The sequence below is a fragment of the Pezoporus wallicus genome, unplaced genomic scaffold (genome assembly GCF_028554395.1).
Source record: "Pezoporus wallicus isolate ANWC-B61680 ecotype Strahan unplaced genomic scaffold, APGP_CSIRO_Pwel_v1 contig_10810, whole genome shotgun sequence".
Taxonomy (NCBI): Eukaryota; Metazoa; Chordata; class Aves; order Psittaciformes; family Psittacidae; genus Pezoporus; species Pezoporus wallicus.
In genome coordinates this window covers 1,229,807-1,247,538 of record NW_026642731.1, presented here as the reverse complement: position 1 = coordinate 1,247,538, position 17,732 = coordinate 1,229,807, and the positions used below count along the sequence as shown (strand labels likewise).

General features: G+C 47.3%; 1 protein-coding gene across 1 annotated transcript in view; it reads left to right on the top strand.

Annotated features, from left to right (window-relative positions):
• The first annotated feature begins 7,836 nt into the window (after positions 1 to 7,836).
• The window catches only part of RIMS4 (regulating synaptic membrane exocytosis 4), a 53,790-nt gene continuing 43,894 nt past the window's right edge, over positions 7,837 to 17,732 (top strand). The window contains exon 1 of the mRNA XM_057432130.1: positions 7,837 to 8,104. Coding sequence (XP_057288113.1) covers positions 8,008 to 8,104 — 97 coding nt within the window. The 5' untranslated portion in view covers positions 7,837 to 8,007. The remainder of the gene's footprint in view (positions 8,105 to 17,732) is intronic.

Below are 17,732 nucleotides of genomic sequence, written 5' to 3'. Positions count from 1 at the left end.
AATCCATTTGTTACAACTTTTACAAGTACTAAAGCCCATCTGCAGGAAGCTGTGCACAGGATTATTTCTGTCCTGTTCTTATTACAGACTCAGCAGACTCATTTAAAAAAGATATTTCACAAACCTGTTGCCTCCCAGGCTGAGAGCATGTGTGCAAAGGGGACGGCAGTCCCAAAACCACGGACTTCAGCAGCATGGATGATCCCAATGTGCTACTCCTGTGGAGGGAGCAGAAATGTCGAGATGAGGCAAGCTACCGTGAGGAACATTTCATCTACATGAGTATTTATTCTGGCAACTAAAAGACCTAAATCCTAACTTTAAATCTAAATTAAATTACCATTCACTGAGGTGCTGAGAATATCTGCTCTAAGGGAGGGTTTATGCCACAGACTGCAGCAAAACCTGAACGAAATCAGCTCACAGTTAGCTCCAGCACCAGCAGCACGCTAGTTGCTGCAGCACAGATTTTACATGCCCTTGTTCTGCCTGGAGAAGACAAGGCTCTGGGAAACCTTAGAGCAGCTCCCAGTGCCTAAAGGGGCTAGGAGAAAGCTGGAGAGGAGCTTTGGACAAGGGCCTGTAGGGACAGGACAAGGGGGAATGGCTTTAACCTGACAGAGAGAAGATTGAGATTAGGTATTAGGAAGAAATTCTTTACTATGAGGCTGGTGAGATGCTGGCACAGGGTGCCCAGAGAAGCTGTGGCTGCCCCATCCCTGGCAGTGTTCAAGGCCAGGTTGGACACAGGGGCTTGGAGCAACCTTCTCTAGTGGAAGGTGTCCATACCTGTGGCAGGGGTTGGAACTGGATGAGCTTTAAGGTCCCTTCAACCCAAACCAGTCTGGGATTCTATGATTTTCTGGGTTTCTTGACCTCCTGATAAGGAGCTGAGCTACTGAAGCCCCACAAAGCTGGCCTGGGGCATTGGGGATGCCCAGGGCATGGGGTGATCCCTGCTATGGGATGCTTCCCAGGGATGGCTGGAGGTGTTCTGCACTGAGGGCCGCTGAACTACAGCACGTTGAGGCAGCTCACAAACACATCCTTACTTAAAAAGCTAGATTCGTATTTTTAAACTCAGAAGTTAGTATCAGAAAGATGAGATGTCTATTTTCTGTATTCCTTCCAGGAAACGATCTAGTCGCACAGGTAAGCAGAACATGCCAGTCCTGGCACTGAATGTTAACGTTACAACAGTATTTAAACATTTACTCTCATTTCACACACACTGTGTGTATGCAGGGGGAATCAGGTGGACACATAGTCCCTTTAATGTCAATGAGAGAAGTAAGCCTGAATCTTTCTAAGTATGGCTTGGGACAGGTGCCATACTATTGCTATGTAATTTGGCTGGATAGTTCTAAGACATCTTAATTCTCCAGCCATCATTACTTTGCTTGGTTATCATTCATACATTTCTATATGCTAGTTTGCTTGGAGGAGAGGCTGGAAATTTACAGCTAGAGTGGATGCGTCTATATTTTTGGAATTGGAGTTAAATTACTCACTAGTTGAAGCATTATTGTGTTTTACAATAATTGCTGATTAAATTCAAATGCACTAAATTCTACCTGTCATTCCCAGCATCGCCTCCACTTGTGACAATGCCAACACCATAAGTGGGTATGAATGAAAGGACTGAAGGAAGTGGGTTGTCTGCACAATTCCATGCTTTCATTCTGCCACAATCTGCTAACGCTTTTCACTCAAACCTTCAGGATATTTTCCACAAAATCTCCACTCCACAGAATGCTGTGTAGAATGAAGACACTGTGGTCCAGGTTTTCAAAAGCAGCCTCTTTGTTTTCACACCCAGGCAGGACAGACAACCACCTGAGCTGCAGCACTGTACCACTTGTGGCCAATCAACCTGCTGCTTTAATATCCAGATGCTTATTGATTGAGTTTCCAGGTGGGCTTTTCTCTCATTAAGCTTTATAGAGGAGCTAGATGAGCTCCTCCTTAGTGTCTCACTTTTGTTCCTGCCCTAAGTCCACTTCTCTGGCTGTCTTGAACTTCCCTGTGGCTGCAAAACTTCTTTGGACTGGTTGAAGTCTCCAGTCCTTTCCTTCTCTTGTGCCTTCCAAAGTTCAGCAGTTTTGGCTTTTCTTGCTGTTGCTCTTCTATCCTCTTTTTCCCAGCTGTTTCAAACTCTTCCTCAGTGTGTCTAACATTTCAAAGTCTGGAGAATATCACGGCCCCTAGGGAGGTGATGTGTTTATGATAAATCAGGGAAGTGGATAAGCAAGAACCTGCTCTTAACAGCATTTTCTACATGCAGGTGTCTCCTCTTCTTTCTTGCTTGTAGCTGAATACTGGGACATGTGTCTGCAAATTACCACTACCCTGCACTTCATCAGTCTGGGTCCACGTTTTAGTCACTGGAAAAGAATCAGCCTGATTTAACATCCATTTACCATCTTGTCTGACTGAACTGGAAAAAAACCCACCAAGCAACACAAAGCCCCAACATTTGGGAAGGCACAGTGAAGAAGAGGATAGTCTGCTGAGTTATACCTCATGGCAGTGCCCAACCCATTCCCACACTCCTGCTCCCAGGGGTTGGAAGCCACTGGATGGGCTGAACCTGTCCAGATTTAGTAGGTACCAGCAATAAAAACAGCGTACAGCATGTACTGCGTAGCCTCAAGTTTTCTTAACCCTTGGGAAAAGGCAGGCTAGACAAATGTGAGAAGCAAGGCTAGCAAGGGACCTAACAATGACGGCATCACATTACTCATCCTCTTGGCTCTGTCTCACTAGTGGTTTAGCACCTTTGTGGGCTTGGTTTTGATAGCAAGAGAGATGTGACTTTAAGTCAACAGGATATTAGGAGAAAAAGAGTGGAAGAACTGCAAGACTGAACACAAATCTGCTTCTAGATGGGATTTAGGTTTAAATAAGTGCAATGTATTTTGAATGCCACCATGTGCACAGCGTAGTGGTCTGGCTCTTTAGGACAGCACTTGCTATGCTGCAGCAGGACATGTATGTGGTTGGGCTATGAACAAACCAGAGCACTCCTGGCTTGCCTGGATCCCAGCCAGCAAAGGATGCTATAAAAGCCTGTCTGGCTTACAATGCAATTTTGCTAAGGTTAGAACATTGCTTGCATTAGTGAAAACCAGACAGTAGTCTTGAGATTAAGGCAGGAAATCTGCATTCAATTCTTAGCTCCAACAAAGACTTTCCTTATGTGGTCTTGGGCAAGCCAAGCAAAACTCCCATGCTTTGTAGCCTGAACTTGTATGAGAAGAATTAAATTGCTTTCTGCTCTTTGTCTTGACTACTTAGTGAGCACTTGGGGAAGAGAGAGGCTTTCACTCTGTGTTTAGCATCAGTTTGCAATATTCCCTCAACATAAATAACAAGAAATAATAAATTAAAATACATATTGTTATACAAGTTATACAACGAATCCCAGTGAAACTGGTACTCGGTGTAGTTGGGCACATTGGGTCATTATCTCTCAGGATCATCTTACATTGCTGCAATGCTGCAAGACTGGAGGTGGCAGTGCCAGGCCATTCTGTGGTGTTTATTCAGTGGTTATCTGTATCCATGGTCAGCACATCTCACCTCCTGCCCTCCAGTCTGCCCAGAAAGACCAAGAAGAACTTGAGTTAGGTAAGGGAATCAATTACAGCCCTGGAGAGCAGGGATGATGAGGTTTGCATTTAAGGTGGAGAACATCATGTACTACCAGCTATGAACTGCCTGGCTCTGGCATCAGCTTTGCCCTGGGAAAGGAGAGGTGGTGTGAGACGGGAGGAGCTCAACTCTCCTTACCCTTAGGGATGCTGTATTTACTCTGAGTAGATTTATGCATGAGATGTGTTTTCACTAGCAGAGTTTGTTTCTCTGCTGCATTTTTGCTCCTAGCACATGGACTCTTTTTTTGAGCAAGCAGTGGGCAGGCGGGACTGAGAGAGCAACACACACAAACCAGGGAGTTTGGGTTTATTTCCAAACAGGCACACACAGAACTGTAGGGGAGTACAAGAGGGAGAGGGCAGTATATCCTCTCACTCCACTCTATAAAACCTAACTTCCTAGGCTGACCCAGGCACCTAAGACTGAAGGCAAAACTATAAGCTACATGACTAGCGGGAAGAGAAAGAGCCAGCAGGAAAAATCTATCAGAGCTTTCCATGGTTCAATCAGTCAGAGCCTGCTTCACTGGGGAAACAATCAATTAACCACTTCCACTAGAGCAGCCACAAACATGCTATTCTGGAGGCAGTAAATCTTTGAGTTTATTTGTTCTCAGTTGCACTCTCAGCTTATTTACAACATCACAGGAATCTTCCGCCTTGTTTATCCTCACTTCTCTAGGTCTCTCCCAAGGATCTTTCTATCCATGATGATCAGTGAAGAGGAACGCTTGTGGACTAACAGTTTCCAGCTTCACTGCAAATCCTTATTTCCCTTAAAGAGGCAGCCAAAACAAATTGTTTCCTCCAGGCATCTGGAGGGCATTACGCCTTTAACTGTCCATCTGATTTCCAGCTGTCAATGCATTTTGTCTCACTTCAAGGCAGACGGTTTTGGTTTAGGATGTTTTGGCCCAACCAGTAGTCAAAGAGCCCTGCAGTACACGAGTTAGGCAGGTCCCTGTCCCAAGGAGCAAAATGTAGCAGGCAAATGAGAGGCAGATGACACCAAAGCTAAGGGATGAGGCTGAGAGCACTCAGCCCAAGGCCCCCTGAAACAGAAAGGTGCAGGAAAGGACCTAAGCATGGGCAGTCCCACAGGTATGGTAAAGAGGGAGGTGTGAGACAGCCTGGTTAAAAATGCACAACAGGAGGATTGAGAAGATGTGGCCAAGTGGTGCTGAGAAGGTGTGCCTGCAGAGGGAGAGGAAGCTGGCAGATAAAGGTGCACAGTGGGTCATGGTGATGGTCCCCCTCAGCACCTCATAGGCAGATCTCGAAGCGCTCAGAGCAGAAGGGTCCCAGCGCACTAGCGAAGAAAGTGAAGTACAGAAAAGATAGGGTAGAGATCAGATATCCAAACCACAGGCCTGTGTTGTCCATTAGGCACTGGTACCTCTGCCATCACTATGCTTTCAAGATGTAGTGAAACAAGAGATGTCTCTGATTCTATGTTTAGATGACCACAGCATAAAATTGAGATTAAATTTCTATCCCCTATTTAAATTTTTCCTTGCATGCTTTAAATGAATGGAAAGCAGCTCTCAGCACTTCTAGGTACCTCCTCTGCCTAGGAACCTGGAAGCAGATTTTGATTCACAGATGCCTCTTGCTCCTTGGATCAAATGTGCTGCCAGGACTGCTAGACAGGAGCTGTCTTAACAGCTTTAGTGCACTTGGATTTGTCCCTGTTGCTGCTAATGCTCTGATTGGTGCTATTGAAATCTCTTTTTAAACATATGGTAATACATTCCTCACTGATATCCCTGCCTTTCAAAACTCAGACCTGGAGCCATCATTGTCTGTCGTAATTTCATTCTGTTCCTTCTGCTTTACTGCCTCCCCAGTCTGGCTCTGATGAGGAATTCATGTAACTCACTAACTTCAGAGCAAATTTTGATTAGTTTTTGAATTAAAAAATATATTTTCTATTAGGAAGCCTTGCAAGCTCAGCCTGGCATCTGATATTCAAATGACCTCTGGATGCATCACCAATAATGAAGACTCTAGATGTCAAGGCTGGGAGTACACTAATCAGCTTTAATTGCCCTGACAAGCCTCATGTGGGACTCACATTCACTCCCTCTGCCAGGAGCTCTATTTAACCTCCAACCCCAGGGACCTTGAGTTCTTGCCTGGGTCATGTTGTAAGTGAGCCTGTCTCAGCCCTGTTCCTGAACTGGCATTGGGCTTTTCCTGGTTGACCTTGGAGGTGGTGTGTTGACAGGACCTGTTGCCACCACCACCCTGGTCATGTTCTGTGCTGTAGGGCTGCTCCTGGCTCCCCTTCTGTGAGAGCAGCCCTGCTCTCACTGCTTCCTCACACTGGCAGTCACAAACACACTACAGCTCTGGTAGGGTTTTCAGTAGACAGAAAACTCTTACTGGATTGTTTCATTAAGTGTTTGAGAGATGAGTACAGATAATCTTATGGGCTCTAATTCTTATGCTGCTTGCTGTGAAATAAACCCAAAAGCAGTATTTGTAAGTATGAGGTCTCGAGCTCTATTAGGCCTCTAGTGGGGATGAGCCGAGTGCTGGGATTGACTGACTCTGGGATGCCCAGTCCAGTCATCTCCCAGGTGTCTCCAGCTGGGCTCCACTGCTGCAGGAGGAAAACACTTTTTCACTTCAGGCTGTTGCACTACAGCACTCGGTGTACAGTAGTTTTAGCCATAATTCTCCTTAGAGAGATGTTGGGCTCTAATCTGCATTCTTGGAATAGCACGAACAGACCTGTCACTTCATGCGTTCAATGGGATGGCATTTGGGAATCGTGATGGGTCGACAGACCAAGTGCATGACAAACATGTTCCTTTGTGCTCTGAGAGGACAGTAGGCATGCTGGGGAGATCAGGTTGCTGTCAGAAAACATGTTCTGTCTGATCCCATCCCAGGATTTGTTGCACTGAATAAACGAGGATATGCTGGTTTCCTTTCCCAAAGTGGAAACGGGTGATACTGTGATGTCTATACTCAGCACCTGCAGACAGCTGGTGCTTTTGAGCCAGTAGTTCTCCATAAGGCTTGTCAGAGAAGACATACATGGAGCTGGCTTTTGGGAAGGATCTAAAATTTGCTCTCTTCCTTCACAGAACAACTTCCCACCAGCACCTACCTAACGGTGTGCTGCAGAACCGGTTTAAATGCTCAGCCAAGCCGGCAGCAGCCTTCCTGTCAAGCACTGAAGAAGACCACTTGGTTTACGTGCTTTTGCCTGGGATCCTGTATGCTTCCAGGGTCTGTAGTGTTCTGAGGGGTTGGTCGGTTTTGGCAGGTTTTTTGGTGCCTGAAGAGAGGTCCTGGAGAAAGAAGACTCCTCTGCTGGTGGGCAGTGACGACAACAGCCCTTGGGATGTGGATGGAGGGAAGGGGAAAAAGTTCAATGCACAGAATTAAATGCTATTGTGGCCTGGGTGGGCATAGCCTCTTCTGGGGACACAGAGGGCCTTTGGATACGGGCGATGACTGAAACGCCCCTTCAGAGGTGAGGGAAGGATCTCCCTGTGAGGGTGCTGAGGTGCTGGCACAGGGTGCCCAGAGAAGCTGTGGCTGGCCCATCCTTGGCAGTGTTCAAGGCCAGGTTGGACACGGGCTTGGAGCAAGCTGCTCTAGTGGAAGGTGTCCCTGCCTGTGGGACTGGACTATTTTAAGGTCCTTTCCGACCCAAACCACTCTATGCTCCCTCCATCTGTGTCATCCTGCAGGCGCCTAAAAACCCTTTACCCTGCATCCACCTCAGTGGAGCAGCTGCCCCTCAGGCGGCTGTCTGCGGGCTGGGGCGCTCCTGAAATGCATCGTTTATCTCCCCTCTTTTGGGAGAAACCTCCTAAAAGTCTCAAGAGTATTGCTGGGGGCACACACGACCAAGGGGGTTTGTGTGAGGCACCGCCGGGCCCGTATAGCCCGGCGGGAAGCTCGGACCGACCCCAATAGCCTCGAGGAAGATGGCCGCGGGGCTGAGGAGCCCCTGCCCGTCTCTCCCTTGCGGGCGGTGATTGGCGGCGCCGGCGGCGCCGGCGGGCGCGGGGCGGGGCGGGGCGGCGGGGCGGGGCGGCGCCCAGAGCGCCGGGCGGCAGCAGGTGGCTCCTCTCCTTTCCCCGCCGCGCCGCTCCGCGCTCTCGCCTCGCCTCGCCTCGTCTCGCCCTGCCGCCTCACCGCGGCCACCGCCGCGCCGCTCCGCGCTCTCGCCTCGCCTCGCCTCGTCTCGCCCTGCCGCCTCACCGCGGCCACCGCCGCAGCCAAGACGCCGCGGGCCGTGCTCCGAGTGAAGAATGGGGCGGCGAAGCTGGCCAAGCCGCCGCCGGCGGCCGGCGAGACCCCCGGCGGCGCCCCCGGACCCGGGCTCTTCATGGAGCGGTCGCAGAGCCGCCTCAGCCTGTCCGCCTCCTTCGAGGCCCTGGCCATCTACTTCCCCTGCATGAACAGCTTCGACGAGGAGGACGCGGGTACGGGGGTTGAAGCGGGCCTTGTTCGCGAGTGGGGCTGGGGGGCGAGTGGCAGTGGGAGGGGTGTGTGGGGCGGGGAGGGCGCCCATGGCAGCTGTGGGACAGGGGTGCCGGTGGGGCCGGTCTCCAGCACACGGACGCTGTGGGAGCGGTGCGGCCATGGGGTGGGCAGGAGCGGGGGGGTTTGTGCCGTGTGTCGGTACTGCCCTGACCCTGCCGAAGGGTACCAGCTTTCCAGTCCATGGGAAGCGTGAGCTTGTGGTGATGAGAAGGGGGAATTTATTCATGATGATGAAATGTACTCCCTCTTCTCGTCAATAGGGAAGCCGGGGCGTTTGCAGTTGAGTGGCTTACGCTCCTGGTCTGCCTCTTGTGCCAGGCTGTGTTGAGCGGTGAAGGGCAATGCTTGGGGGAAGGCATCCCTTCTGCTGGACAGTGTGTCTAATCTGTGCTGATTTATACACAGTGAGCTAATTGTTTTGAGGGGTCGTTGGCACCATGTGCCATGCTGTAAACGGGATTCTGTTTAAATGAGGGTGAAGTAGCTCACAAAACACGTACAGAAGCCTGTCGGAATGGATGCAGCGATTTCTACCCTCTTCACAAAGACATTTCTGGTCTCAGAGTGTTGGCAGTGGTCATAAAACGAGATTAAGCTTTAAAAAGAGGGACATTGGTGAGGAAAAGTAGGTAAGAAAGAGGGTTGAACAGGAAAGGAAGGGCACTGGTGCTGGAGAAGGTGCTGGGAGTGGAGGGCAGTGCAGCAGCTGTGAGAGTAGGGAGGACATCCGAGAGAGTGGATGGAGAGTGGCAGAGAAACGCTGTCCATTCTGTCTCACTTATAAACGAGGGATGTTTTTTACAGTACACACAGTACCAGAGACTGAACCTGTAAGCGAATCTTCTGAGCAGCATATAATGAAAGTTGGTAACTAAGGCGTATTTTAACACTGACTGTCATGGTTGCATCCCTCAAAATGCCGGCATGCTTCTTTGTCTAAGGGGCTCATCCCAAGATGTGCAGATGCCAGGAGGGATAGATGGGCAAATCAGCCCGCTAATTGCTACACCTGTAACATTATTGTTTCCAGAGGAATTGACGTAAGAATAAATTCATCATCTGTGTGATTAACCTGGGATTGTCATCAGCATCATGCAGGGGTGTCAAGCAGAAAATTGTCTCCTCCAACAGATGTATTTATTTAAATCTTGTTCTTGAAATTTTGCTGATGATTTATTTGCTTCATCTTTGGTTCCATTGCTGGGGAGTGATAAGACAATAATGGGAGCTTTGGGAAGTCTCGGCGCTGTTGCTTCAGCAATGATTGATAGCGAGACATGCTGGAGTATGAGGACCCTGCACAACAGCGTTTCATTCCCCAGTGTCTGGCCCTTCTTGCTCTGAGCAGGATGATGGCTTAAGTGAATGCTTCTGCTTCAGCCCTTACAGTGCAAATTCATTTTTCTATTTATTCATGCTTATTGAATGCTCACGCATGAATGTTAATAGGCTGTTCTTCATACAATAGGAGTACTTGTTTCTGAATTAAATAAATCTACAATTAAGACCTCATTCTCCAGCAGCTTATTAATGGATTTTGCCTGCTTGAGTTAGTCTCGTTAGTAAAGCTGCTTGGGGTAATGTTCAGTGCAGCGGGGACATTGCAGCACTGCTCCTGCATTCTGTGCCTATGAGTGTGTATTCAGACACGTATGAGCAATCAGCAAGGAAGAACGTGTGCTGCTTTGAATGTTTGTGCATTAAAACTACAACCGTATAATTTTCTCAAGAAAATAAATGCCATGAAAGAGAAATGGTAGAAGAAATGCTGAAGTTGTGCCAGACAAGATTTTGTATTATTCATTCTCATGCATGCTCCTGAAATTGAGAGATTCTGACCAGTTTGGGTTGCAGTGTGATTTCTGTCAAAAAATAGATTTTGATAGCTCATTCAGGGAGATGAATACTGCACTTGGCAAGATGTTCTCTATAGGAGATGGCAAGAAAAAAGAAAAAAATTGATCCCATGAGCACTGACAAAGTAAACAATCTTATTTCCAACAGACACATCATCCATTTTGTCTGAAGCTGAGAACCACATCTTTAAGAGGATAGTCATCCTACAGAAAAGGAGAGTAGTTGATAAATGGCCAAGCTTAAAAGAAACTTGACATTTTCCTCTGAAAAGGGAAACGAGCCTAATGAGAGCTCAGATCTACAAACAGAAGAAATTCTTGAGGTGTACATTTAAGTTACTACGTTAGGGTCATATTAAAGGAGCATAAAAGGAATTTTGAAGGAGTGCTTATGCTGAAAGCCACGGTGATGTGGAAACAGCTAGCCATATCTGGCCAATGGTAAGGGTACGTCTGGGTTCCAACATTTCCCATGTTTGGTCTTGGAAAATAGCTCTGCTTTTGAGAAAAATGCGTTTACTTATAGAATATTTCCTTTTCTGCCATGTTCCTTTTGTTCTTCTTTGCTGTCTGCCTTCTGGACATTAGGTGAGAGGACTTCTCATCTTCCACAGCTCTTCTGCCTGCTGCCCCACCAGTGTGTCTGGGCTGAGTTCTAGATAATGAAGTGGATGCAGATGATATCCTGGTTGTATTTTGGTGTGCAGAGCAGGCAGCCAGTGTAGGCAGGAGAGCAATAGAACCTGGAGCAAGAAATGGGGTTGCTTCTGAATGCTTCCAGAGTGTGAGGTTGATTGAGTTTCAGGTGTGTCCTATGGCAGATAAGGCCACGTGCAAGCCTCTCCAAAGAGGTGGATGTGGACTCCTACATTGTAATACCGTTTTCATTCCTCTGCTGCGTGTACAGAGAGGATACTCTGAGCAAACACTGAGCTCTGTTCACCAGTAAGGTGCAGCGGGGCTTTAAAATAACAGAAATTACTGTCTGCAGTCAATAGTGTAAGGACTCTGGGTTAATAACTCTTTTGATCTCTGTGTGGTAATATTGCTCTCCTTCCTGCTGGCTGAGTGCTACTATCTTCGCTCCATTGAGGTCCCCAGTAATGTCAGTGAAGTTAAGGAGTTTTAAACTGTGGCTATCATCATCATCATAATTGTTGGTTTAACTTACGCAAATTATCTGTCCTGAGCTCTGATAATTTTTCAGTTATGGAGTAGTAGACTGCAAAGAGGTAAAAGTCCATCAGGCACTCTTTGTGGGCATGTAGAAATGTGAGCCTTAAATCAGTGCCCATTTCTAACAGTGTGAACACAAATCTTAGCTGTCATGAGGATCTGCCATACACTTAGTCTTGGCTGGAATCAGCTGTTCAGTACGCTGGTATTCATCTGGCAATGCTGCAAAGGGCCAAACTGCCAAGGACCAAGTTGCCAAGTGGCAAATTTGTATGGGTTAATAATAGGGTGTTGAGGATCCGTGATGGCTGTGGGGACCTGCCTTGTAGGTGACGCTGGAGTCCTGGGTGCAGTTTGCAGCTGTGGGGTTGTGGAATGGGGTGTATCAAATCCACCTCTGACAGCAGCCATAGAGCAGACCTGCCCACTCCAGGATGAGAGGCATCCGTAAGTTTAAATGGGGATGTGTTTGCTGTCATGGAGGAAAACCAGCTTGTTCATTGGGAAGAGCATGAGGTTTGGAAAGCTGGCTAAAGCAGGACAGAAAGTGAGGTTTTGGTAGAGAGCAACAGCAACTGACTTGGAGCTGCACATGCAAAACCCAGCAAGCTTTGGGCAGGAGAGGGAAGGTGGTTTTAGTCACAAGGACAGTAGGTGTAATGGTGGTGGACCTGCTAGGAGTCAGGAAGCCAGAAGAGCTCAGAACTTCCAGATGAGGACCCTGTGTACTTCAGAGCACAGAGACTGTACCTAAAGAAACACAGGCAGGGAAATGTGAAATATTGCTGAGAGGATGGGATTTCCTTAAGCTCCTGTGTCTAAGCTGCAGGATCCAGGGGTACTTCTCAGGCCTGGGTGTGTGCTCCAGCTGTACTTTGGCTTAAGTGGGTGAGATGCAGTAAGACACCAATTCCTTTCTGTTTCACCCTACACCCTGGTTTTCTAAGGAAGGACACCCAATTGCAATGGCAGAAGGCACCTGAGGTATGCCCGGGCAGGGGTACAGGTTTGGGTGATTGGGAGACTATAGCCATTGGTCATGTTGCAAAAGCAGATACAGTCCAAATACAACTTGAGCATCTGCACAAGAGGAAACACATATTTCTTACGGGTATCTTATACCCATGGAAGTGGGGATAGCAGGGATACTTTGATCAGGAAGCGGGAGAAGGTACAGAATAGCTGTGAGGTACGTGCATGAGTTCTGTGGGTCAGGACCCCAGCACAGGGACCTTGGCTTGGTGAGCTTGGCTCACCTCTGCCCTGGCTGCAAGACAGTTGAATCAAATTGTGTCTCAGCCAGCTGGAACCAAGTGTCTGGCAGAGAGAAAATGGTTTCCAAAGTCAAAATGTCTCCTAGATACTGATGGTAAGCCTTCCTCGTGTCAGCTGCTCCTTCAGAAGAGAGTTGAGTCTGAGATAAAATTCAGCCTAAGCTGCTACTTTCACACACTATAAAGTACTGGCAGATTCACTGTGCTACAGGCAGTTGCTTTGAAGAGAAGCTATGTGAAATACTAATTTAATGGGTTGAAAAAACCATGTATAACATCGGGGTGGAAGAATGTGCTGTGGACATGTTGTTTAGTTTAGAATACTCTTTTGTCTAGATTTTATCTATTGAATTTATCTATAATTGTAAGCATTGAACTTTTCTGTAATTTTAAGTATTAGAGCATCACAAAGTTGTTAAATAGAGAGAGCCCCTGCGTGTGTTTCATGTTGCCAGTGATGTTTTTCAGCTGCAGCGCTGTACTGGATTGGGGTACATATGATTTTAAAGAAAATCATGATTCAAGTGTTTTAACTAGTCAATTTGTGTATTTTTTTAATGTATATGTATGAAACATGTTAAGTCCTTTGGTGTCTAGTCTGGTTTTGCTTCATCCAAAGTTACCTTAAGTTTTGTATGCCTCTAACCAGTTTTGTTAGTTTTTTGTTAGGTCGGTAACCATGTTCACATGGCAGACATACAGGGGACAGGGGAAAGTATTTGCACATCTGGATTGTTGGCTTCTTTTCATTAATCTTTTACAAATTAAATGATAGCTCATCCCTGAAGCCCTGCAAAGACACAGACTCTGAGGCTCATCTGGCAAGGTGTTACCCCAGGAATGCTGCAGGACAAATCTGAATCAGTTTTGGGATAAACAAGTATGTAGAGAGTTTTTCTGTGGCCTGATCCCTGCTGCATACCTCACCAGCTCTCTTGGCTGGGCAGGAGGCAGCAGAAGCCATGGCTTTTCCCTCTTCTTGCACAGTTAGCAGTGTATCTTTGTAGGTTATCCTAGTGATTGCAGGCAATGCATCTCTCCCTGCTGGGCATCTTCTGGCTCTAGGTGAGCAGATGCTTCTTTCACAAATGGATTAAAATTAAATAAAAAATGAGAACAGTTTTAGAAGGGCTGCTGTCAAATCAGTCTCTCATCAGAGGGAAGTGTATGAAATGGATCAGCACCCTAGAAGAAGATGCTACAGATAATACCTGCAGAGGTTGGTGATCTCACACCTGCTCATGAGTTAATCCAGACCATAAATGCAACAACTGACTTTTACTCAGCAGATACACCTAGTTGGGTGAGAGCTGAACAAGCTGTGCTGCTCCTTGCATCCCCTGTGCACCAAAGGCAGCTTTCTGCTTTTTGGATCTGTTGCCTGCATATGTGATTAGTAGATGCAATTACGGAGGATGGGTTTTGTCTTCTCCTGTGGCTGTGTGAGACTGGAGCAGAGCAGGAGCCCTGTGAATGAGTCAGCACTAGGAATGAGTGATTTGAAGCCTCATCCTCATTTGTGTTGCTCTTGGTGTTGTGGCCGCACGTGAGAGCCGTAGTCCTTGGCCAAGATCATGCTGTGTCTGTGAAATGCAAAGCAAAATGTCAGTCTCTGTCCCAGAGAGCTTCCAGTCTGTGGCACAACCCAGCAGATGGGTACAGTGAGACAGATGGGAGAGCATAGGGGAGGGTGACGTGGTAGTGGTCAGTGCACAGCGTGGCAGGCAGTTGTCCTAGGGCACAAGCTGCTGCTTGCTCCTGTCTCCCATGGGGCACCCTGGCAGACTCATCCAGCACGTTCCAACCTGGAGCATCCACCTGTGCCTTGCACTGGTGCCGGATGAGATTTAGGAATTGTTCTAAATGATGATGTGGGAGAAGAGAGGTAGCAGCTCATCCTGGAATCTCAAACATTGTAGGCATTTCCTTGGTGGTCATCTGGGTGTGGATTGACAGGGGAGAGGGAACATTGATGAGGTCATGGGCTTCACTTCACTGTCCCCTTAGCACTGCTTATTGCAGCACACACGTGCAGATACTGGAAAGCTCAGTGCTGTCTCCTTCCCTCGAAGGTGGCTGTGCCTGGCCTGAGGTGCGTTACAGATGCTTGGAGGAAGATGTTATATTCAAACCGTGTGTGCAGGGGTTGTAGAGGGCTGGTTGTACGTGACCCCTGCCAGCCACAGGGGAAGGATATCTCTTTTCTCTTATTTTGCTGTCAATTGACTTCCAAATAGAAGAGTCTGTCCCTGGAAAGCTTTCTGTCTAGGAGAAGCTGTTTCCTTTACTGCTTCTATTTCATGTGCATTTAATTCTAATGCAACATTTATTAATTCAAAAGCACTCTGTTCTCCAGGCTAAAAAAAAAAATTATCTTTACTCTGTCAGATTCTTACATCAGGGCAAGTTGTGAAATGCTGTAACTACTTTGCTTCCAACATTTCTGTTTGACAGAATGTATGTATCTGCTTTATGTAGGAAAGAATTAAGTTTGATTGGAGTAGTTGTTTTGAGGAATAATTTATCTGTGCAGTTATTTTCTGAAGCACTATCTGCTCATATTTGAGTGCCTTTGGTTACATTAGAAATGTGAACATTTTAAGTTAGGAAAGGGCCTGCAAGTTGCTGATGCACTTTAGTGGGGCAGTGGGACCTGGCTCACACAGGCCTCTCAGCCCTCCCATCTTTTCCTCTTCCCCACAGACATCTGGTGTGCAGCACCGTTAGCATATTTGAATAAGGATTTCTGGTGTCCTACAGAGCTGCTCAATGCAGTTTGAATATTTGTCTATCCAAATGATGTTCCTTTGAGATTTGGTTTTATTTTTGGGAAAGGGTGTGAAAACCATGCCATGCTGAATGGGAACATGTGTCACGATAGGGATCCTGCAGCACAAATGATGCCTCAGTAGATGCCATTGCTTAAATCATTTGCTGATGACATACACAAATTAGGCATGCTCTGCTTTTGCTGTCAAACTGTGCTTGCCTTGGGATCTGCATTTAACTTATATTTTTGGCATTGCTTTTGCAAACAGCACACGTGTACAGACTGGGAAGCCCTGGTACAGCCAAGCTTCATGTGGGAATACAGCAAAGCTCAGCAGCCCTATCTTTTAACCAAATCCAGCCACAGTTAAATCACTGTGGCAGATAGTGTTTCAGCTTTGTGCCATTAGAGTGTTATATCACCTTTGTCCAATACACAAAGAACTCGTACAGCCTTGCAGGAGCCAGTTTAAACGTCTGAGTGCTTGATTTGCAGAGTACAGAGTATACAGAGGTAAATGTCACATTCTTCTCGAAACTGTTTTATAATTAAGAGGAACTTGTGCTAATATTTGTATGTTGTTATTCTTACAAATGTAGAGGCAGAAGGGGGTCCTGAGGAGCCGTGTGGCTGCTTCCCAAATAACAACCTATTCCTAATGAGAAGGACATTTTAACCTAAAATTTAGCTTAAATCTCAATGGAACTTAAGCTGCTTTCTGTTGTCATGCTCCCAGCCACATGGGAAGCAATTGATTGCTGCTGTCTTCTGAGAAGCTCCTCACATCACAAACTGTTCTTCCCTGTGCTGATAATCCCAAACCAGGAAATTACCATAATCACAACCATTGCTGCTTGGCATCCCTCTTCCTCCTCTTGCTTTTTGGACCAAAGAAGCCTGATTGAATTTTATAGGTCAGTTTTCAAGTATCATATTGGCCTTGTTGCTGCACTCAGGATCTTGCAGGAGGAGAAGTGGCTGCTGTCTGGCTCCTAGCAGGGAGAAGCAACTTCTCTCCCACACTTTGTGTGTAATATTCCTATAAATACACACAGTGCTTTGCAAGAGTGTCCCCACTCCTGACTCGCATTCAGGTATAATCCAGATCATTTCCTGCAGGACTGCTGCCTGGCTACTTATTCTCTTCCTGGAATTTGTGCATTAATGTTTTTCAGCATTATGAAGTTACTGCTATTTTAGGGAATCATAGAATGGTTTGGGTTGGAAGGCACCATAAAGATCATCTAGTTCCAGTCGTTGCACTTAGCCCCATCTACCTTTGTCTTGAACACTTCTAGGGATGGGGCAGCCACAGCTTCTCTGGGCAGCGTGTGCCAGGGCCTCACCACTCTTGCAGGGAATAACTTCTCCCTCGTATCTAATCTCAGTCTCCCCTCTGGCAGGTTAAAGCCATTCCCTCTTGTCCTACAGGCCCTTGTGCAAAGCCCCTCTCCAGCTTTCTTGTATCCCCTTTAGGCACTGGGAGCTGCTCTAAGGTCTCCCCTTAAGGAGCCTTTTCTTCTTCAGACTGAAGCAGCCCAGCTCTCTCAGTCTGGCTCCAGAGCAAAGCTGCTCCAGCCGTTGCAGCATCTCTGTGCCCTCCTCTGGACTCGCTCCAATGGCTCCATGTCCCTCTTGTGCTGTTGCCCCAGAGGCAGATGCAGGACTGCAGGGAGAGGTCTCCCGAGAGCGCAGTAGAGGGTGATAATCCTATCCCTCAACCTGCTGCTCACGTTCCTTTTGATGCAGCCCAGGACACGGTTGGCTGCAAGTGCACATGGCCAGGTCATGGGGAGCTTCTCATCGAGCAACAGACCCAAGTCCTTCTCCTCATGGCTGCTCTCAACTCAGTCTATGCTCAGCCTGTATTTATGCTTGGGGTTGCCCCCACCCAGGTGCAGGACCTCGTACTTGGCCTTGTGGATCTTCATGAAGATCACCCAGGCCCGCCGCTCGAGCCTGTCAAGGTCCTTCTGGTTATCAAGTCCATGGTTGACAGCTCCCTCCAGAGTGTCCACCAACACACAGCTTGCTGATGTTGGCAGACTTGCTGAGGGCGCGCTTAATCCCACCGTCCGTGCTGCCAACAAAGATACTGAACAGCACTGGTCCCAGTACTGATCCCTGAGGAACACCACTCATCACTGGTCTCCACATGCGCTTTTATTGAATTTCCTTGTGTTGCTTTGGCAGTCAGATCAGTCTGAATTCTGTATTGTTGTTTAGCAAGACCCATGCTGCTGGGATGTTTCTGGGATTGGGAGATGGGGTGAATGTAATAAGGTCCTTTGTCTTCCAGGATCCAGGAATACTGCACCATTTTGTGGGTGATTTTGGCAGCTGGAGATCTTTTGTAACTGAGGATCCATGGGTGAAGTACAGCACCCTTAAAAACCTTTGCTTTCAGTGCAGCTGGAGTGGCCTGTTTTTTTTCAAGCACCTTCACATTGCTTCATTTTGCAGTGCTCAGCTCAAGGGACTGTTGAGGTAT